At 42.3% G+C, this 23,321-nt stretch overlaps 1 protein-coding gene across 1 annotated transcript in view; it reads right to left on the reverse strand.

The window, feature by feature from the left end:
• Nucleotides 1–23,321, reverse strand: part of LOC124795860 (protein nervous wreck) — a 737,145-nt gene that overhangs the window by 360,215 nt on the left and 353,609 nt on the right. Inside the window, exon 4 of the mRNA XM_047259941.1 lies at nucleotides 12,922–13,007. Coding sequence (XP_047115897.1) covers nucleotides 12,922–13,007 — 86 coding nt within the window. The remainder of the gene's footprint in view (nucleotides 1–12,921; nucleotides 13,008–23,321) is intronic.

Raw genomic sequence — 23,321 nt, forward strand, 5'->3', positions numbered from 1 at the left:
CCCTTCCTGGGACAATGAATTCACGGTGTTCTTATTTCAATTTCCAGGAGTGTATTTTGCCTCACAACTCGTACTCTCCTCTCATGGCACTCAGTAACTTCTGCTTCTTTTCTCGGATGAAGATACAACTGCGCTGCGGGCGTTTTCAGAATGACGACGACATGATTTTTGAAAGAGAACTACTAGGGTTGCCAAGAGAATAATGCACCGCATTTGTTTTCTTCAACAATTTTTTACTGAGCATAATAAGAATTACACACACGAAAGAACGGTGTTTTATCTACACACCCTATTTTTCCACGTAATCTCCGTCCCACTCTATGTCCTTCCTCCAGCGCGAAACAAGGGCGTGTATGTCCTGTCGGTACCAAACCTTCTCCTGTTGCCGGAACCAGTGCTTCACTGTGTAAAATTCCTTTACTGATTGACAGATGCAGCGCCATATGCCGAGTCGTAACGTGTCTGTCTTCGCGATGACATCAGCTCTCTGCGACATGTCAGGTGTGACAGCCGTGGATGATCCCCCCGACCTCTGCAAATCGTGCGGCTCCGCCGAACCGCCTTCTGATGACCTCACCCTCCGTGCCCAGTGACTAACTGTACTTCCGTCGACAGCAGGTCATCCATAGACTTTGCAAAAGTGTCTGAGAATATTCCCCGCAGTTTCTTTTTCTGCACTGAGAAATTCAATGACTGCATGATGCTTGTAACGTACATCACTTACAGAGGCCATTTTGAAACTCTGCTACAGCTACGCTATCTGTCGGATGTGACGGAAACTTGGCACGCTCACTCTGGACACTTCAAATAGCACATATGTAATATTTTGCATTCCTAGCATTGTTTTCGGCTGAGAAAAAAAATGCGGTGCATTACTTTTTGGGCAACCCTCGTACTACTGAACTGCCAAAATGCAGACTTACACAACCATGGTCTGGGAGAACTCAAGCATCGTCGGAAAAAAATGTGTCGTATTGGATGGTGAATGTGTACAGAAGCACCAACACCATAGACACTAATCAGCCACAACGTTATGACCATCCTCCTAATACCCGGTATTTCCACTTTTGGCACTGATAATAGCGGCAATGCGTCGTGGCGTGGAAGCGATGAGGCCTTAGTAGGCCGCTGAAGGGAGTTGACACCACATATGCATACACAAGTCACCTAAGTACCGTAAATTCCGGGGAGAGGGGCGATGAGCTGTGACACAACGTTCAAGAACATCCCAGATGTGTTAGATCGGATACAGATTCGATGAGATGAAGGACTAGCACACCAACTGGAACTCGCCAGTGTGTGCCTCGAACCACTCCATCACAGTCATGGCCTTGTGACACAGCATATTATCTTGTTGAAAAATGCCACTGCCGTCAGGGAACATGATCATCACGAAGGGGTATACGTAGTCTGCAAACAGTGTACGATACTCCTTGTCCGTCATGGTGCCTTACACGAGCTCCACAGGACCCATGGATGCCCAGATGGATGTTTCCCAGAGCATATTGGAGCCGCCGCCAGCTTGTCTTCGTCCTGCAGTACAGGTATCAAGGAAATGTTTCCCAGGAAGGCGATGGGATTCATTAGACCATGCAACATTCTGCCACTGGGCCAATGTCCAGTGTCGATCGTCACGTGCCCATTTCAGTCATACTTTCCGATATCGTGGTGTTATCATCGGCACTTGCATGGATCGTCGGCTGTGGAGACTTACGAGTGTTCGGTGCACTTTGTGTTCAGACACACTTGTAATCCACCCAGTGTTAAAGACTGATGATAGTTCAGCCAGAGTTCGCCTCCTGTCCTGATTCACCAGTCTGCCCAGCCTATGACGTCCAACATCTGTAATGAGCGGTACCAGCCAATCCCACGACGGCTGGACGTGGTATCTGTTTTCACCACGTATTGAAGAAACTTCTCACCACAGCAGTCCTCGAACACTCGATAAGTTGTGCAGCTTCCAGAATGCTCGTGCTGAGCCTGTAGGCCATCACAATCTGCCCTCGTTCAAACTCAGATAGATCGTATGCCTTCCTCATTTTAAACGCGGACTGATACTACATGCACCACTGTGTGTCAGACTAGCTGTTATTCCTAGTCAGGTAACGCTACTATCGCCTGGACGGATTTATATCGATAGTAGGTCGATGGTCATAATGTACTGGCTGATGAGTGCATACAATGCTCTAAAGATAAAGTGAAGCAATCAGAAGACATGGTTCAATGTCAATGTAACTTCGCGCCACGCACACACCATCAGAGCGTATGTAAATGATTAGAGTTGCAATTATATGTGACGGGGAAAACCCCTTCAAATCTGTAACAGGCGGACAAGTAATAGACTTATTGCAACATTCTGTGTCATCCCGCACCACTGGTCAGAGATCAGCACTAGTCTACTAGGGAATTGCTGTCCTATGTGCAGGCTGCCGTTAACATCACAAAACAAGCAGCTACGTTTAGAATGGTGATATGACTGGGAAGCGTGGGCTGCTAATGAATGTCGCCGTATTATATTCAGCGAGGAACGTTGGTTCTACAGTATCTGAATGACAATCTTTGGGAAGTATGGTGACAATCTGGGGAGAGGTCTCATTCTTCTAATGTTTTGTAGAGGCACAGTGCTTTTACTCCCGGCATCATGGTGTGGGAAGCCATGGAGTATGACATCAAGTCAGGGATGGCAGTGACTGAGGGAACTCTAGCGGTACCGGTACACCGATATATCACGAAAATCCGGTGGCCTTATTTGTTACCTGTCATGCTGCAGTATCGTGGCGCTATTATTCAACAAGCACATGTCTTTATGAACTTTCTGCGTGATGTAGAGGTACTCTCCTCGCCAGCAAGAATTCCAGATTTGTTCCCGATAAAAAATGAGCAAGACAGGATCGGGCGTCAACTCAGTCAGAGGCCAGTGTCCAGAACATCAAGGACCAGTTACAACAGTTGTGGATCAGCTTGAGCCAGAAGAGGATGCACAGCTTTATGTCAACCTTCCCAAAGGAATGAGACCATACATCCTGCCAGAGGTGGTGCTACCTTATATTGATGATGGGCTCATGCTGCAGAACTCTTTGTAATTTTGTCTCGACTTTGCAATCACTAAAATAAAATCACATATCCTGTCAAGCTGTGAAGTTTCATTTCATTCTCTAGTCTGATTTGGGTGCTTCACTTTTTTTTTTTTTTTTTTTTGTCAGACACGGTATATCAACATGATATAGCGGCGCAATGTTTGGTCCTTAAAATTTCGGGCGTGCAGCCGCATAAATTTCACTTGTGCTCCTATATTTCGGCTGCATATGGTCCACCCATCTTCAGAGAGCTGAGGCTCAGTCTGAAGACGACTGGACGGTATACAGCTGAAATATTAGAATAAGAAGTGAACTTTATGCGGCTGCATGCCCAAAATTTTATGCGTTTGTAAGTGTCTCACATTTGACAGCCCTCTGGCTGCAGATATAGGGTGAGAGGATGTAATAGCATTAACGAAGAAAGAAAAAAAAAAATAGTAGTTTCGATATGTGAGTGGATAAACTAGAATATTATCCCACAGCAAAACTCTATTTGTACGGATCTTCATTTTTTAACAATTAAAAAACAGACTATTGAATTCAAACGTGGACATACTGTCACTGAAGATATTCCGTATGAATGACGCCCGAAACCTTCAGCTACAGATAAACGTCATGGGGAAAATAATACCTAACTTTCGGCAAATGATAATGTGTGACGTCGGCAACATTCCAGGAAAAGAGACCAACCCGTTTTCCATAACAATTAACCTTTACACGAGTTTTGCGAGAAGGATACTACATTGCTTGAATCTTTACGAAAAGTACATGCTAAAAGAAATGTTTTAAGGCCAACCTAGCTTCCAGTGTAAAGCTTGTTTTGATATCAAGATCGTTCTGTTCTCTAAGTCACGAGAAACCTTCATTTCGGTACCTGCACCCTAAAGTCACGTTGAAGTATATTGCAGCAAATGATAGAAAGCTTTACCCATTGCGCTAGGTAGTCAACACCGCTTGAGTCTTACGAAAGTAATCTATCATATACGGCAGGTAAGTATTATTCCTCATTTCGAAACAACTTACCACGGTGCAACAAAGAACAGTACCAAATGAAAACAATTCTTTGCAGCTCAGCGACTTGATTTTCTTTATAAGTAGATACGATGAGATATTTCAGGACAAAATATATTTCACATTTCCGTCTAGGTGAACATTTATAACAGTAGAATATAGTAAAAAAAATTCAGGGACCTGTCAACATCCTCTGCATAGTTGGAGAAATTCATGATACACACTCTGCTGTCTCGCAGTATCTTTATTCAGTACCAATTTCGATCATGGACTAATTTCACAGTGCGAAAATATGTGTTGTGACAACTCCACATGGCATACATACTATTAATGTGGGAAAATAAGCCATTGTAAGAAAACGGTACCTCGCACCGTAACAGAGGCTTATCCAAGCAGAAAACAACTTTGAAAACGTGTTTTGCCTAAGCAACGGTTCTGTTCACTTTCACTTACTGCTGTTCCATGTTTTTGTGTTTTAAACATTGTTATATTCTTGATTAAACCTGTGTTACGATGTTAAGTATCGTTTTACAACGTTTTCAATTCAGCAATGGCTTACTTATCTATTCTAATAGCATTATGCGATGTGACATTGTCACAATAGATATTTTTCCAATGTGAAGATGGTCCGTGATCGAAACCGTTCGTGAATAAAGGTACTAAGACAGCACAGTGTGTATCATGCATTTCCCCAAGTACCACAAGATGACATTGTGAAATCAGTGTATATATTCAGAGCATGTTCTCCACCTTTATATATGAACACTTTTCTAGCTTGCATTATTCTTTTTCTGGGAGAAGCTCTTACGATCTGATAGTTTCGATTTGAAATACATAAACACTCAGATTACTTCGTATTGATAAACTTTCAAATGGTTCAAATGGCTCTGAGCACTATGGGACTTAACTTCTGAGGTCATCAGTCCCCTAGAGCTTAGAATTACTTAAACCTAACTAACCTAAGGACATCACACACACCCATGCCCGAGGCAGGATTCGAACCTGCGACCGCAGCGGTCGCGCGGTTCCAGACTGTAGCGCCTAGAACCGCTCGGCCACCCCGGCCGGCGATAAACTTTCAAAGCGTGAAACAGTAACTCATGAATACTTCGCAAGACATTTGGGGCATCTAGATGATAAAATACATAAAAAAGGTTTGAATCGGAAAGATAAAAATCATGTTTCGTCAGGACAATCCACAAAAGTGTTTTGGCAGTGGGCAAATTGAGGGATCGGTAGAACGTATTGTTAGAACATCCAACACATTCAGCCGATTTGGCGCACTTTTAATTACACCCATTTTCAAATCAAAGTACGTTTGTGACTGATAATATTATGGTATGTAGATGAATATTTTGCAGATTTTCCGGAATACCGTACTTGGGGCGGAATCAACACGCTGGAAAAACAGTGAACGGAGTGCAGTGAACTAAAACGGGATAACCTCGAAAAATAAAAGCACTATGCACAAGAGTACAGTAATTTAACGAAAAAAAAATTTTAATTTTCTTATTCTTCTTCTATTGACGTATACTACATCTGACATACGATTTTGAAGACGACTCCTATTCCAGTAATGAAACTGCTTCAGCCGCCAATTTGCGAAGGGGTTTCATAGTATTAGTTCTATTTAAGAACGATATATGTTAAGAAAAAAGGTAGACACTTAGACATTTTAGAAGGAAAAGAGTTGAAGGAATTTGATAATCTACTGAACTAATAGAACTAGTTCTCCTCCGATGCCTGTTTCAGTATCTACGATGAACCGCTCATCTGGCATTGGTTGTACCACCTTCCTTCATATTCCGTTATATGACTTACGGTGTCTGCCGCCCAGTGTAGTAACGAACTACAGCGTGTCGTTCTCTCAAGCCCGGCATGCTGCGAGGAAACGGTGCCAAAATCCAACTACGCGTTATGACAAATGCAGCGCAACCTAGACGTCAGAATGTGGATCACAGATGCAACTAATCAGTTTTCCTCTACTTCCAAACTGCTTTAGAGTGCTTAATTATTACTCCTTTCCAGTAATTTTTGTTTGGTTTAATCTATCCCGTCGATTATATGCCTATGTACCATTCCCCTCCGCCGGCTGGGGTGGTCGAGCGGTTCTAGGCACTACAGTCTGGAACCGCGCGACCGCTACAGTCGCAGGTTCGAATCCTGCCTCGGGCATGGATGTGTGTGATGTCCTTAGGTTAGATAGGTTTAAGTAGTTCTACGTTCTAGGGACTGATGACCTCAGAAGATAAGTCCCATAGCGCTCAGAGCCATTTGCACCATTTGAACTATCCCCCTCCCCCACTCCACCATTCCTCTTTCCACTCATTACAGTACATCTAAACCTCGTTATAAAACGTTTTTTTTTTAAAAAAAAAAAAAGAATTAAGTAAAAATCGTATCACAAGTGACAGTAGCCAAAGGATGATTTCATACAAAACCTCCAACTATAGCTTCCGTTGTTGACAACGCAACGGAAACTGATTGCAGCATGTGCTTTTAGGTATACTTTTCTTTTCTTTTATCGTTACTCAAATGGTTACGTGGCATATTTTACAGATGATACAATGATTGTGTATTTCCAGTTTTTGTATTATGACGTCTGAAGAGGGTCACTTACTAGTCGAAACTGGTTATAACATTCCGAAATGCTCAACTGATCGTGATGTAAAACGCAAAATTTAATAATTTAATTATTTCTATACCATTGTATTACTATGAGTTCCAGCGTTACAGAAGTTCTCATTGTATTGATCACAACGAATACCTCGAGTGTATGCTATTAATTACTCCCCTCTATCGATAATTGTGTAAGTTTATAGTATTTGAAATACTGCTACTAATGACATATTACTCTGAATTGGATCACGCTGAAAGGCAGCGGACTGAGAGCCTAGCACCGTAGTAGCACAGCGAGACGCAGTTTCGTGCGATTCCTTTCTCCGAGGCGTCCCGCGGAAGACTATCTCGAGTTCGAGAGAGAAATTCGCTGAGTTTCGGTGTGGAAAAGTTTCGTCGTCCGAAGTGTACGGCAGTTGTTGGAACAATGTCGATCTGAGGGCCGACAGGTTGCGGTCCAGAGTAGCAGGAAGTGTGCTGGGAAGCAGAAGACCTCCCACGAGCACCATTTTCTTTTTCCTCGGCAGAATAAGGCTTGTTATCCCATCATTCAGAACCGCCGCTGCACCGTGAAATCGATTTCGCAACCCAGGGACGCGAACGGGTAGACGTTTAGGAATATGTGCTTGATTTTCAAATAGAGACTTACGAGGAAAAGCTAGTTCTGGTGAGAACAGTTCATCAAATAGGTCGACGGGCCGGTCGCCAAAAACAAAACGACGACCTGTGAATCGCTTATCAAGGAGACGCCAACTGCCAAGCGGCAATGATACGATGCTCTGTACAGGGTGAATCCGCTGAAACTTTCCGACGGTCTTGACAAGTTGGTAACACTGATTCCTGTCCAGTCATCGAAGTTAAACAACATCGGACCCGGTTCGTACTTGGATGGGTGATCATCCACGGAAAAACCTGGTGCCGCTGGCACAGAGACATGGAGGTCGCAGAAATGGGGTGAGTTGAAAGATTTGCACCTGGCCGTGGTGCCGTGTGTAATTACGCGGGTTGGAATGTTAATAGTGGCAACTATTTATTTACAGCTAGTACAAAATAGATACGTGTTTCAAATTTTTACTGACCTTCAAAGTAGTCACCAGCATTGTGTATAACCCGTTGCCAGCGATGTGGAAGTCGTAGGATACTCTTAGCAGTGCCAGTTGTGTTGACAGTTCGAGCGGCGCGGACTATTGACCGACGAATTTGTAGCAGTTCTGAAGCGAATGCCGTGAAGTGTTTCCTTCAGTTCCAAAAATGAATAGCATAGAGACAGAAGTGATGACACTTTCTGCAGGACCTGACCATCATTTTGCAGGACAATGCTCAGGCACGTACAGTGAAAGCTGTTACTGATTTGTTTGACTAATGGGGCTGCTGAGTGCTATACCACCTACTACAGTCCCCTGACTTAAGCCCTCGTGAGTTCAAATGGATTTCTAAACTGAAGGAAACACTTCACGGCATTGGCTTAAGAACTGCTACAAATTCGACGGGTAATATACCGCACCATTCGAACTGTCAACACAACTGGCACTGCTAAGAGTATCCTACGAGTTCCACATCGCTGGCAACGGGTTATGCTGCTGACTACTTTGAAGGTCAGTAAAAGTTTGAAACACGTATCTATTTTGTACGAGCTGTAAATAAATAGTTGCCACTCTCAAAATTGCAACCATCATATTATTCTTACACTAGAAGCCTGTACCGGTTTTCTTTCGTTATTGTTCAAGTTATCAGACCGAGGTTTTCGGCAATTGCATGGTTAATTCGCTTAATTCTTATATCAACCGAGGTAACGAAGCAAGGATTTTTTTAACAGAACAATTTACTTTTCAATGGCATCCGAAATGATATAGAGCATAAATTATTATAACTTTCAAATCGCGCAATGATCACCATTCAAAGATAAGGAAAATTAGAGCTCGTACTGTGGAGTTCAGATAGTCGTTTTTCCCTCGCGCGATCCGCGAGTGGAACAGATGGGGGAGATACGGCTTTGGCGCGAATAGTGCCCTCCGCCACACACCACTTCGTGGCTAGCGGAGTATATATATATATATATATATATATATATATATATATATATATATATATAATGTAGATGTAGGAAAACGACTGTAGTGATGTTATACCTGCTGATGTTGGCTTTGAGACATTTCGTGAAAGTAAAGGAGAAATGTGAAAGACATGACACCAATAAACGGGGCTTTCACGCCAGGGTCCATCGTTTTATCAAGCCTTTCGACTGTTTACTTGCTTCCTCAAGAGCTTTTCACTTAAACCTGAATAAGTACACGTACTTTAAATACACTGCCTGTCCAAAAAGGTGAAGCACCAAGAAGGAGAGGAGGAAACGAAATGAAACTTCACGGGCTGAGAGAGTATGTGATGTTATTTAAGTGATTACAAATGGGAGTCAACACCCATTTACCAGTATGACGTTGCACACCCTCATGGCTGGATACGTGCTCTAATTCGGTGAGGAAGGGTGTCACAAAGCCGTTGTACCCTCTGCTGAGGTAATCTAGCCTGCAACTGTCACAACTGGTCCGTATAATGGATACTGGCAGGTGGTTCCAGACATGTTCTGTCGGAGACACATCTTGGCACCTTGTTGGCCAAGAAGGTACCTCAAAAATACGCAGACAGTTCACAGAGACACATATATGGCCTTTTCGTAAATGACACCATAAAACGACGTCACGATAACATCTGAAGACGCATGATGTCCGTGCCATGTGGTTATGCCCCCCACACCTTGGCGTCAGAGGTAACTTCGCTGTGCGCCTGCAAAGCACTGGAAGACCAGGACCTATCACCATGTGACCGCCACACTCACCGACGATGGTTATCCGCGGTAGTACAGAACAGCTGAACACAAAGCTACGACTTTCCTCAGCAGTCCACGCTTCCCCGTCACGACATCACACCAAATGCAGAGATTTGTATTGTGGCGTTAACACCAGCCAACGCGTCTGATGGTAATACCCTATCTCGTCTGTTGCTTGTCTCTGGGGAATGACACAGAATGTTGCAGGGAATCCATTATTGTTCTCGAATGGGAGGCGAAATTGTGCGAGGCGTACGATGTGATTGGTGTACAATACAGTCATCCTCTCTTTTGGTGGTCAGACTTCGTCAACCGGAACGTTGACGACGAATGTGCCTGCCCTCATGTAGCTGCGTACCTTAACTTCGGGACATAGACACATTACAATGAGTCACAAATCTGGATATTCCGCGATTCGATCACCCTGCCAAATAGAGACCAACAATGAGTCCGTTTTCGAACTCTGTTATGTGCGGATAACGCTGCCTTACACGAGGACGCGACAACTGCGTATCCTCCACAGTAATTAGTCAGCATCTGACGCTGTTCATACCCATTATGTACCCTACCAGGCGTAGTATCAATAATAAAAAAGACCAACAGTAATGCACTGTAGTGGCAATTCTATCCGTCACAGAGAATTGCAACTCTAGTCATTTACATGCACGCCGATGATGTGTACATTCGAAGTACATGACATTCGATCGTATCTTCTGGGTGCTTCACTTTTTATGTCAACATCTACATCATCTACGTGATTACTCTGCTATTCACAATAAAGTGCCTGGCAGAGGGTTCAATGAGTCACCTTCAAGCTGTCTCTCTACCGTTCCACTCTCGAACGGCACGCGGGAAAAACGAGCACTTAAATTTTTCTAGTCGAGCCCTGATTTCTCTTATTTTATCGTGATGATCATTTCTCCCTATGTAGGTGGGTGCCAACAGAATGTTTTCACAATCGGAGGAGAAAACTGATTGAAATTTCATGAGAAGATCCCGTCGCAACGAAAAACGCCTTTGTTTTAATGATTTCCACTCCAATTCACGTATCATGTCTGTGAAACTGTCTCCCCTGTTTCGCGATAACACAAAACGAACTGTCCTTCTTTGTACTTTTACGATGTCATCCGTCAGTCCCACCTGATGATCCCACACCCCACAGAAATACCCCAGAATAGGGCCGACTAGCGTGGTGTTAGCAGTCTCTTTAGCAGACCTGTTGCACCTTTTAAGTGTTCTGCCAATGAATCACAATCTTTGGTTTTCTCTACCCACAATATTATCTATGTGATCGTTCCAATTTAGGTTATTTGTAATTGTAATCCCTAACTATTTAGCTTAATTTACAGCCTTCAGATTTTTGTGGCTTATCGCGTAATCGAAATTAGCTGATTTCTTTTAGTACTCATGTGAATAACATCACACTTGTCTTTATTCAGGGTCAATTGCCACTTTTCGCACCATACATATATCTTATCTAAATCATTTTGCAGGGCGTTTACATCATATGATGACTTTACAAGATGGCAAATGACAGCATCATCTGCAAACAATCTAAGACGGCTACTCAGATTATCTCCTATGTCGTTAATATAGATCAGGAACAATAGAAGGCCTATAACACTTCCTTGGGGAACGCTGGATATTACTTTTGTTTTACTCGATGACTTTCCGTGTAATACTACGAACTGTGACCTTTCTGACAGGAAATCAAGAATCCAGTCGCACAACTGAGGCGATACTCCGTAGGGACGCAGTTCGGTTAGAAGACGCTTGTGAGGAACGGTGTCGAAAGCCTTCTGGAAATCTAAAAATATGGAATCAATTTGACATCCCCTGTCGATAGCACTTATTACTTCATGAGTATAAAGAGCTAGTTGTGTTTCACAGAAACGATATTTTCTGAATCCGTGCTGACTATATGTCAATAAATCGTTTTCTTCGAGGTACTTCATAATGTTCGAATACAGCATATGTTCTAAAACCCTACTGCAAATCGACGTTAGTGATATATGCCTGTAATTCAGCGGATTACTCCTACTTCCCTTTTTGGGTATTGGTGTGATGTGAGCAATTTTCAAGTCTTTAGATGTGGATCTTTCTCTGAGCGAGTGGTTGTATATAATTGCTAAATACTGAGTTGTTTTATCAGCATATTCTGAGAGGAACCTGACTGGTATACAATCTGGACCGGAGGCCTTGGCTTTATTAAGTGATTTAAGCTGCTTTGTTACACCGAGGATATCTACTTCTATGTTTCTCATCTTGGCAGTTGTTCTAGATGTCAGGCAGTCTAGCTCTCTAAAACCCATTCTATTAACCTAGAGTTAACATATAGTTCCATTTCCAAAAATCATTGTTGACCCTGTATCTATGATGTACACAGTAAGGCCAAAAGGACATACGGTTATCTTAGTAGCTTAGGTCAGTCTTCTCATTGCATATAACGTTGGAACCTTGTACAAGAGCCCCACTAGGCGGACTTAACATCGCAGGAGCTCATTTCAAGCGTTTTGCCTTTCAGTTTTAGTAATGCTCTTAAGTACTTTTGTGTAAATTTTCAACCCTAACATTACCAAGCTTTACATCACTGGGCTCGTGTTTTCAACAGCTTCTAACGCAGTTGAAAATGTACATCGTTCCATTAATAAATGGCATTCATGCTTCAATATCTCGGGTGATACACAAGTTAAGTGTGTTAACCAAGAAACAACCTACGTGCTTCTATAAGTACTGCCATTTGCAGAGAATTATGTTTCGATATCTTTTACCGTTCACGAAAAAAAATCGAGTTTCATACTTTACGCGACACACCCCGTTGCCAAGCTCAATTCATTTAGCTGTTCCTTCGATGTGACGAAATTGTAGACTGTATCAAAGTACACAGGCTTGTCTACCCACACCCAAAATGGCATGAAAATTTTATTAAGGGATCATATGTTTTGTGCTTGCAGAGATCGTGACTACTTACTGATGTGCGAGTATGTGACCCTTCCGTATATCACATCGTCAAATCTGGAATTCCCGAATCTCCGGACTTGTCGATGTCGTGTAATACGCAAAGGCCACATACTCACACAACGATAAGCAATCAAGGCTTAAATGTTAAAGTGACAGACACTTGGTATTCCCCATGAAAAATTATAGTTCTGCCAGACGATGACCTCAAGGTTGAAAGTAGCTGCAGAATAACAAACCAAAAGTTGTAGCAGCGTCGTGTAGTTATTTTCAACAAAAGTACGCAGTTACCTCAGCTGACATGACTGTCAGTATTGACTAAGATAAAGCGACAAGTAATTTTAATAATCAGAGTATATACCTCCATAAAAATTATATTTGGCAAAGATGTGACTATGAGGAGAAGATACTTTGCTGGTCGTCACTCACCATTTTTCTTCACCGCCTTCTGTCTTGATGTCTGGGATGTTGGGGATTTTCTTATTGAGGTATGCCGATGAGATCTTAAGCAGCGCCTGAAAACATAAACAAAGGCGTTACGATGTTTGAAATTTACATATGCGAAAAGAGACCAAATAAGAGTGCTTTCCAAGCAATAACTGGAATTTACAGCTTGTGGTTTCCTACAAAGGACGTGAAGATGATTCATTAGTTCTTGTATTATTCTTCTGCACAAGTAATACCGATGTTCACTTGCTTGGAACTCTCAAACCACACTTCCACATATTATCTTTACTACAGATATCCCATCGATCTGAGTGGCGAAGGTGAACTGACGGGTATATTTTCCGCTACGCAGTGAAAACCATTTCAAAACTACAATGGTACTTATAAGAAACTTAAGTGACAGAAATATTGTACTTTTAAAAATTATTATAAAAGACGAGTGTACACCTACGTTGTTAAAACACGTTTTTTTGTCCTTTAACAAGAAATGTTGATGAAAGTCTTCATAATGAGAGTGAATCACTTCACGAAATGGAGTATGCTCTCCACTGGGAAAGGATATGAAGATAGTAGGAGAGTTAAGTGATGTGTGGAGCGGGGTTGCCAATGAAGGGGGGAAACCACATTAGGAAACTGTTTGACATATTTTGGGATTTTATTTTGGTGAGAAGAATTAATTAGGATTTAATCAAATTTTGACATCATTTAATTCATATGTCGAACAGTTTTTTGAATTTTTTTGAATAATTTCAGCGAAAAATAACAAAGTTACGCTGTGATATCCGCTGAAGGATGTGACAATAATTCTCGACTTGCGTGCAGTGTAGGCATTCCGATTTACATCTGAAATCAAAAAGATTTTGATTTTTCATTAATAACCTACTTTCTAACAATATGAGCCTCAATTTTGCAGACGTTGGAACAATTTTCTTCGATTTTCACGATTTTTTTCTCTAATCATGCAAAGAAAAATACCCTTAAAATCATTATATCATCTCACAGCTTGGTTCATATAATTTGTAATTTTATAAAGAATCATGCTAGCAGTTTTCATAATGATCGGTTCTACACTTTTTGAGTTAGAGTCCGCAGCTCGTGGTCGTGCGGTAGCGTTCTCGCTTCCCACGCCCGGGTTCCCGGGTTCGATTCCCGGCGGGGTCAGGGATTTTTCTCTACCTCGTGATGACTGGGTGTTGTGTGATGTGCTTAGGTTGGTTAGGTTTAAGTAGTTCTAGGTTCTAGGGGACTGATGACGGTAGCTGTTAAGTCCCATAGTGCTCAGAGCCATTTGAACCATTTTGAGTTAGACTCCACGAAAATGTGAAAAAAGTCATTTCGAGATAAACGCGTTTGAAAAATAAATTCTCGGAAACATAGAAATTCAAGGAAGTTAACAATAATTTAAAATGCATACCGATTAATCTGCGATTCCAGCACCATATAATAATCCTTCTTCTTCCACATAGGCTTCATTTTGCGCTTGCAGTAGTGCTTTCCGAGCTTTCCGATCTTCCTTCGATTCCAATGAACTACGTCGTTCGGCATAATTGAAGCTTTGTGTAACTTCTACAATTCCTGCCTCTTTCATGGCCATTATAAGGGATGAATTTCCTTCACTGAATAAGCCCCCTGCTAAATACGATGCCAATTCAACGACTTTTAGCGCGGAGTGCAAGTGTTTAGGAGCTAATCGCCAAATAGTGGAATTAAAACTTTCATTCGCATTTTGTGTGTGACCACCTAAACATCTCTTTAGTAATTCATCCCTTGATAAATAATACAGGAAGAATTTCTATGCTCATAAAATCTAAACGAATGCGAATTTCGCTTTGAAATTTTGACAGCGTATTCTTGGGTAGTTAAGTTAACGATTTATGCAATTAAAAAAAATAGGATTTTTTTTGAACCTCCTAATGTGGTTTCCCCCTTAAGTTGGTGAGTTGATATATGGGAATGTGTACTGCTGTACACTGAGTGGCAGAAGAATGGGCTTTAGGACAGGGGTGAAATCATGCTGGCCAGATCACAGTTATGGGAAAGTAATGAAAGGATATGATTGAAATTTAAGGCGAAATTTTAAGTAGTTGCGTTGTGAAGGGATATGCGGGGTGTGTAGGTGTAGAAGCATGTATTGATGTTTCTCGGCAGCATGCCAGGACTGGTAATTAAGGGGAAACTATGTGGTTGCTAGAATCGATTTCTCTAAATGTATAGGATATATAGACAGTCAGCAAGTTCAGATGGATGTAAGTTAATATATGCAGAGACGAAGAGATCTGCAACAGGGTAGACTGATGTGGAGAATTACATGAAATCAGTCTTTTCGGACTGAAGACCACGAGAACAACAGGATACACAGACACGTTGACTGTCGAAGAGAAATTTGAGGAGTTTATGGAGGGGTGAGGCATTCGGGTAGAGGACGTGCGTGGATGTGACAGGCAAGACAGAGTGCATTGTCTTCAAGTATTTAGAGTGGCTACGTGGAGCAGATATGTACGACATTGGCACGGTAGGGAATGTGTCAAATCAAGGCTTTGTAGCTGTGGAGATTGCGCGAGGATGTAATCATCATGTTCCACCAGTCGGTAGTTACATAGCCTATTGAATACTTTCTGTTGGGTAGTTAGTATGTAGTTTACGATCAAGGAATGTGGTATTTTAATGCCTTCGTTAAGAGATTAGGAAAGTCATAAATGGTCAGGTACAAGTTATGTGAACGAAAGCTGCGGGTGAATCGTTCTATAATGACCTGTGAGACAGATTACCCATGGTCTAGATGTAGCGTCTTTGACCTTTAGTCAAAATGCCACTGGTTAAGCGTCGAATAAAAACCATCAGCAATGGTGATCTAAGACATCCGGCCTAAGAAGTCACCCTCATTCTCCCAACGACTTTGTCAAAGAAGGCGGATGAGCGGACATAGATTCCGGACACTTTCTTACCCCTAAGACTCGAATGAACCGCAAAGATTAACGGCACCGTGGTGCAGTAGAAATTGAAAACCACTGCAATAAAGACACATAAGATGTATCCACAGGACACGTGGCCTGTAATTGAAAAGTGTCATGATTCATGATGGTCTCTCTATTGGCTAAAAATTCCGTATTAGTCCCCCATTTGGGTGGCGGGACGCAAGCCAGCCGGAAGGCTGATGAGTCAAAGAAATGGAATACGGCTGAGAGAGTTCATAAAGTATTTTGCGCTATTGCACTCTGAATTTTATGTATTTTAAAACATCGTAAACAAATTCCTCTAAGAATATGCAGAATTGGCACCAGTAGTCGCACTGTTTAGTAAACCATAATCAACAATGACATAACACTACTCGTAATAGCCCTCCATCACGCACCCTACAGTGGCTTGCGGAGTATCTATGTAGATGTTGATAGAAATTGTGGATGGTGTGGTACTATACGTTTGTACGACCAATGGGATGGAACCTCTCAAACATCTTGTATTCTGAGAGTTTTGTGTTGTTAATACGACCCACTCGAATTATAAAAGGGCGTGACACAAAAAATCCTCTGGCCATATGATTTCAGCTTTGTTTAGTTTTGCCACATTGTCCCTGGCGAATGATGGGATTGTTTTCTTCATTAGAATGCGGGAAATTACTTCCCTTTTTTACTCTTCAGTAGGCTATAATACCGTTCCAGTGGTTTTCTTTCTTTTTTCTTCTTGTCTGCTAGTCATTATGGTACTGTGTTCGTTTCACGAACAGGACTCAAACCCAAAACCTATGGACATAAGGAACCGTATGACATAGGTCACTGCATTCACAAGACACTAAAGACGTTTGCATTTGGGAAAGTTGTATCTCCTTCATTCACCTTTACTTGTTCTGACAGTTTTAAGCACACAATCAGCGAACAAAGCTTTTATTTTATGTACAACTCGATGAGTCCGGGTCTTGGTTACAGTTTAATAATCAAGGGAATAGTTAGTCTCAGCTTCAGTTACAACATTAATCAGATTAAATTTAGTCACTTAAAAGATTGATACATTTCAGAAATATGAGCGTTCACCTACAGACTCAGTCACAAGAATCAGAACACAGCAAATAAACTCAAGGAACAGTTTCTAAAAGATGGCAATATTTTCAGACAATTTTCTGTCATTGAAGAGACTACTGTGCATTTAAGACAAATAACAACAGATATCTGTGTCATTCACTTTCTTAGCAAAACTATTCGACGCATTCGAAACTTTATCATTATCATCAACATCATCATCCACTGTTATGATCAGACGAATCTACAATCGTGTGCGGGTTCTCTGACCGTTCTAGGAGATAGCTGTTGGGAACTACAACATGTTGGTTCACTTTATTAAGTGAATGATGAAAAGACTTACCTAACTTGATTCAGCCCTTTCGCACAAGAATATGTAGAATTTTTTCAACTGCCATTGGCTATTAAAGCAACACATTTTGCCTAAAGTTACAACTAGTCTCTTGAAGTACAGTGTTCAACATTTACGAAAGTACGTTGCCATCTGAGACTTTTAACACTTTAGCGCTACTCGTTGATGATGATGATGATGATGATGATGATACTATGATGATGACTGCTTCAACTGAGGTCACGAACTGGGGCAGAGGGCTTCCGTGCTCGGCTCCATATTGACATCTGTGTGAGGGCGCTGCTATGCTGAGAGAGAGAGTGTGACTTCTATGGACTCTGCGTGCGATGGACATTTGGAGTCGTGTAGTTCGCAGAAGGCCATTGCTCACAGCGTCGTTGTGGACTGCAGCGAGACATTGGAAATGTCTGTGGTACTGGTGTACGTTGCCCAGTTTGGTGTGGCACCGCGATCTCTGGACGATGCCACAGATACAGTAGTTCACATTTGTATTTTTGCTTGCTGCAGCCAACTCTCTGCTTGGCGTTTTATGGTGGTATAAAAATAGTTATATCTAGTTAGTATCCTGATTGCAGAACAGAATTTTAAATCACTGTCACTTACGAACATAAGAATACACCCTGAATAAAGACAGGGGTTTGCAGATAATCACAGCTTGAGGTGCGGGCATCGGAAGGTTGAAGCGCGCGTGGCGGGCGCGCAACGAAGACATTACCCTCTACGGCGATAGAGCGAGCATGTGGACCACGGAGGCCGGCCGTTGTGGCCGACCGGTTCTAGGCGCTTCAGTCTGGAACTGCGCGACCGCTACGGTCGCAGGTTCGAATCCTGCCTTGGGCATGGATGTGTGTGACGTCCTTAGGTTAGTTAGGTTTAAGTAGTTCTAAGTTCTAGGGGACTGATGGCCTCAGGTGTTAAGTCCCATAGTGCTCAGAGCCATTTGAACCATTTGGACCACGGAGTGAGCACCAGTAACATCACAGAAGGCAACGCGGCTATATAAGGACGACAGCAGGAACCAAAAGACAGGCACCACTTGACAATGACCAAGGAGTACTCGGCCTAAAGCTCGTGGATTCTAAACCATGTGACGTAGCTGGGAGCTTGAGAGTATTTTATCATATGGTTCAAATGGCTCTGAGCACTATGGGACTTAACTTCCTAGGTCATCAGTCCCCTATAACGTAGAACTACTTAAACCTAACTAACCTAAGGATATCACACACATCCATGCCCGAGGCAGGATTCGAACGTGCGACCGTAGCGGTCGCTCGGTTCCAGACTGTAGCCCCTAGAACCGCTTGGCCACCCCGGCCGGCTAAATTCCTAGACTCTCACTCACCTCCGAGCAAATGATCACCACAAGTGTTTGATGCTAGCACTTGGGTATTGGATGCATTTGGCATGAAAATAAACTTTCTGGAGTGAAGATAAAATTTTGAGGTAGCTAGAGATTGGTCGTTTAGTTTAACATGTATAAGCGTGGTACTGACAACCGATGGGACAGTGATGCCATTATTCGGACTATTTCAAAATTAAAAAAGAAATATCTCCAGATTCCTAGCAACAGTTGTTCCACATTTACCCAAAAATGTGGTGTCAAAGAAACCAAAAATGAGTGAACGTAACTCGTTACAGGATACAAATGACCTCTATCTTAATTGGGTGTCGAAATCCAGACCCTCACGCTCTCTATGTTGCCAACTACAATATGACGGCCACGTAGTGATTCTAGAACACAAAAATACATACTGTTCGATTCAGCTCCAATGTGGACCTACTACAACGAATATTCCAGATTTCTGAGGAAAAACTTCACAAGCCTAGTGGTTTGCTGTGCCATTTCAGCTGCAGGTTGCAAGAATATTGATTTTACATGTAAAACTTTAAGATACTGTCATAATCTACTCATTAACAGGTGTATACTGATAAGGCATAACATTATGACTACCGCCCAGCGCGATGCCTGGTGACGTGCAGGCATATGACGCTGTAACAAAAGCATGTAAGCAGAGCAGGCAGGGACGTGGGATCGCCCTAGCGAAGACATGGGCCGCAAATGCGGAAATCCATTGACATAAGCTACTTTGACAAAGGCGGGATTACTGTTATGCAGGACCTGCAAACGTGTATCTCGAAATCGGAGAAGTTGATCAAATGTCCACGCGCTACTGTCGTGAGCATCAACGGAAAGAGGTGGAAGGACAGTGAAACTACCCCTAGGCGCTAAATGGTTGGACATCAACGACTCTTCACAGAACGTGGGGATCGGAGGCTTTCTGCTCTGTAAAGTAGGATAAATGATGATCTGTGGCATCTCCGCCGAAGGAGGAGCACACCTTTCATCGTACGTTGTTGAACATGCACCTCCGCAGCAGAGCATCACAGAGTGTCCACATGTTGACACAACGACATCGTCAATTACGATTGCAGCCGGCATGGGACCATCGAGATTTGACCGCCGATTAATGAAAACGTGTCGGCTCTTCGGGTGACTCGCGCTTTTGCTGTACCTGGTCGATAGTCGTCTCCACAAACGCAGTCATAGAGGTGAACGGCAGCTAGAAACGTGCAGCCCGCCACGGACGCAGGCTGGTGGGAGCAGTATTATGCTATGGGAGGCATTCTCCTGCCCTTGTATGGGAATTGTAGTAAGCAAAACTCGCTGACAGTTGCGAACCATCTGCATCCCTTCATGTTTGAAGTCTTCCCCGACGGCGTGGTCATCTTACAGCAGTATAATTGTCCGTGTCTCTGAGCCAGAACCATGCTACAATGGTTCGAGAAGCATTATAGTGAATTTAAGTTGATGTCTTGGCGACCAAATTAGCCTGATCTAAATCCTATGGCACCCATTTGGTCCGCTATCTGGTGCCATCACCGAGTACCCAAATCAGTGGCCTGTTATTTCTTCGTATTACATGACATGTGCGTAGACATCTAAGGCCACATTCCTCCACAAACCTACCAACAAACTGTCGGATCCCTGATACGCAGAATTAGTATGTATTTCGTTCTAAAGACGGACAAAGAAGCTATTAAGCAGGTAGTCATAATGTTTCGTCTCATCAGTAAATATACAAAGGCAGTGTAAGTCATCGCTGGCAAATATCCAAACTATATTCATCCAGTATTTGAGAACGAGGCCACCAGTGGTTGCATTGATCTTAACACATAATTTCGAACCTTCATGAAACTTTTACTCGCTGACTCAATCCACACAATGATGAAACGAAAAATGTTTATCGCTTTCTACAGTTCTGTTGTTCATGCAGTAAATTTGCGGCATCAGGTATGATATTCTAATTTATTTCTTCTTTACTCTTAGCTGTATTCGCAACACAATTTTCAGACAGCGTCCACATATAGCACTGACCACAACAGAAAAATTATATTATTAAACACCGCATACTTCAGGAAATACGACGTCATAAACATTGAGATGCCTGAGAAACAAGCTTTTGCTTAAAACAGGACGTACGTTTCCCGCGCTCTGCTCATTCAAATGGTTCAAATGGCTCTGACCACTATGGGACTTAACATCTGAGGTCATCAGTCCCCCAGAACTTAGAACTACTTAAACCTAACCAACCGAAGGACACCACACACATCCATGCCCGAGGCAGGATTCGAACCTGCGACAGTAGCGGTCGCGTGGTTCCAGACTGAAGCGCCTAGAACCGCTCGGCCACACCGACCGGTTTCTTATTATTCATTGTTTGATAATCAGATAACTTAGCAACTTGCAACAAACTCTAAACAGAATTTCAAAAGTTTTCTAAACTTCTCGCTTACATGCTTACCGTCAAATATTTAACACATCATTTCATTCCTAGAATAATCGGTAGTTTGAGGAGGTTTTATACATTGGAGTTCGATTATTTAAAGAATTTGGAGGAGGGGGGCTGGTTACTGGTTAAGTGTAAAATGGTATTAAAATGTTAAAGTCCATCTACGTCTGAGTCAAAAACGAAATGCATCTTCACATACTGGTATTTGGTATCGGAAGCGATGCATCGCCTTTTGTCATTAATGTTGCCACTCGGCGTCATATGCAGAAATTCTCAGTCAAGACGCACCAATATATTTCAATCAGAAATGCACTAAGTATCGAGTTTTAGGGAAATTACCTGCACTTACGGATGTTATATTTTGTCTGTTTTGACAATAGAGATACGTGTGTAAGGCGACAAAGAAAAGAATTTAGGGAACAGTGTTGCACATGCTCGTCAGTTTCCCACAGGATACACACATTAAAAGTAGAAAGAACACGAAAAATTCCCGCCGCGCTACGTTTCATGGTACCATTTACTGGAACAAAACCTCAAGATAGATAGCAAAATTTGTAGCTTACATGAACAAAGCAATTACTCTGGTTCTTTCGGCGTTTTCTAATGTAGTATTTGATGATATGATAATTCGTCGAATCAGAGACGCTCACAGTCCATGATATGGCTTATTATCTGAAATAGGTATAATTTATTTACAATTTCCTGACTGGCTGTTCCCTAGTCCTGCATCAGGTGAAGTTATTCGACTTGGGGCCACGAGGATTTTGTGGCGACAATTGCCAGCATTGGTCGTCTAAAAATACAGCACGTGTATGCAGAGTAGCCTTTACGGAGTGACTGCAGTGTCGAACCAATAAGCACACGTGTCGTGCGTGAGGAAAGTCACCATCTTCCCCTAGCACTTCCACTCTCCTCGAGGTTATTAATGCATTGCGATTCATGGGAATAAGCTGTTTCCTCCGTTCCACACAGGATTTCGTGAACAAATAGTAAATAATTCTTAATCACGTGCAGACTAATTTTAACCCGCAGTTCTGTACTCAGAGTTCTACACATCATCCGTCAAAGCGTCCATACGTTGTAGTGTTGTCTTCCTTTTTTTCTTGTCCTTTATCCCGTATCTTGCGGGAGTCGGCATGTTAGTTATTCTATTTGGCAATATTAGTTGCAGATGATGGAATCTGTGTACCACAACTGTCTGGGTCTAGTGTTATCCCATATGAAAGTTGTGCACATTTTGTTTTTATCTATGAATCGTTTAACGAAGCGGGACGTGAGATACCAGCCCGGTATTCACTTAATCGGATGTGGGAAACCTCCTAAAAACCACATGAAGGCCAGACGGCACACGGGCCCTCGCCGTTAATCCTCCGGCCGGATTCCATAAGGGACCGGCGCGCCTCCCAGAATCGCGGAATCACCGAGCTAACGCGCGTGAATATCCGGGTGGGTGTTATTCTGTAATGTTGAGAATTACTAATTACGATTTAAACTGTGAAGTTTTGTGTTTCATTCATGTAAGAATGTAGCCATTTAATGTGATTCGAGATTTCTGTTTATGATTACTTTACGTTTACATTTAAATTTCATTCCCAATACTGATATTGAATATGTTATACTGAAACGTGCTCAAATGATCTTTTGAAGAATACTGCAACGACACAATTTCGGTTTCTTCATTATTTTCGATAATAGAATAAAAATGACAAAAATAAATGTGGGAAGCTATTTTAGTTACTATGTACTATTAATCACATAATACAATACGTTTTGGCAGCATTCTAATGTATCTCGTCTTGAAGCTAGCCCCAGCCGCCAACACGCCACCAAAAAAAAAAAAAAAAGCAAAAAAAAAAAAAAAAGCACGGAGGTGGTGGACAACATCAGAGACAGAAATCGTTCAGTCATAAAAGTTAACATCTGTGACGTTTAGTGTAGCTTCTGTGCGAGCGCAATAAACAGGGGCCACGCATATGGACTGCACATTTCGCACGTAATCAAACGTACATGGCAGCAATAAAGTATGAGCTGGTGTTCGACGTTTTACACAGATGGGTTTTTATCGAGTAAAAAGTATCGACATATTAATGTATGTGAGAAAGATGGAACCCAATGCACAGGAAAAGCAGTTACTGGTTCTTGCCATAGCTGAGAAGTGAAGTACTAACTGACGCGATGGTAGTAGTACTTCAAATGAGTTTATTTGATTACGCAACGACTCAGGAA

This window comes from Schistocerca piceifrons, chromosome 4, assembly GCF_021461385.2.
Source record: "Schistocerca piceifrons isolate TAMUIC-IGC-003096 chromosome 4, iqSchPice1.1, whole genome shotgun sequence".
NCBI classification, from domain to species: Eukaryota; Metazoa; Arthropoda; class Insecta; order Orthoptera; family Acrididae; genus Schistocerca; species Schistocerca piceifrons.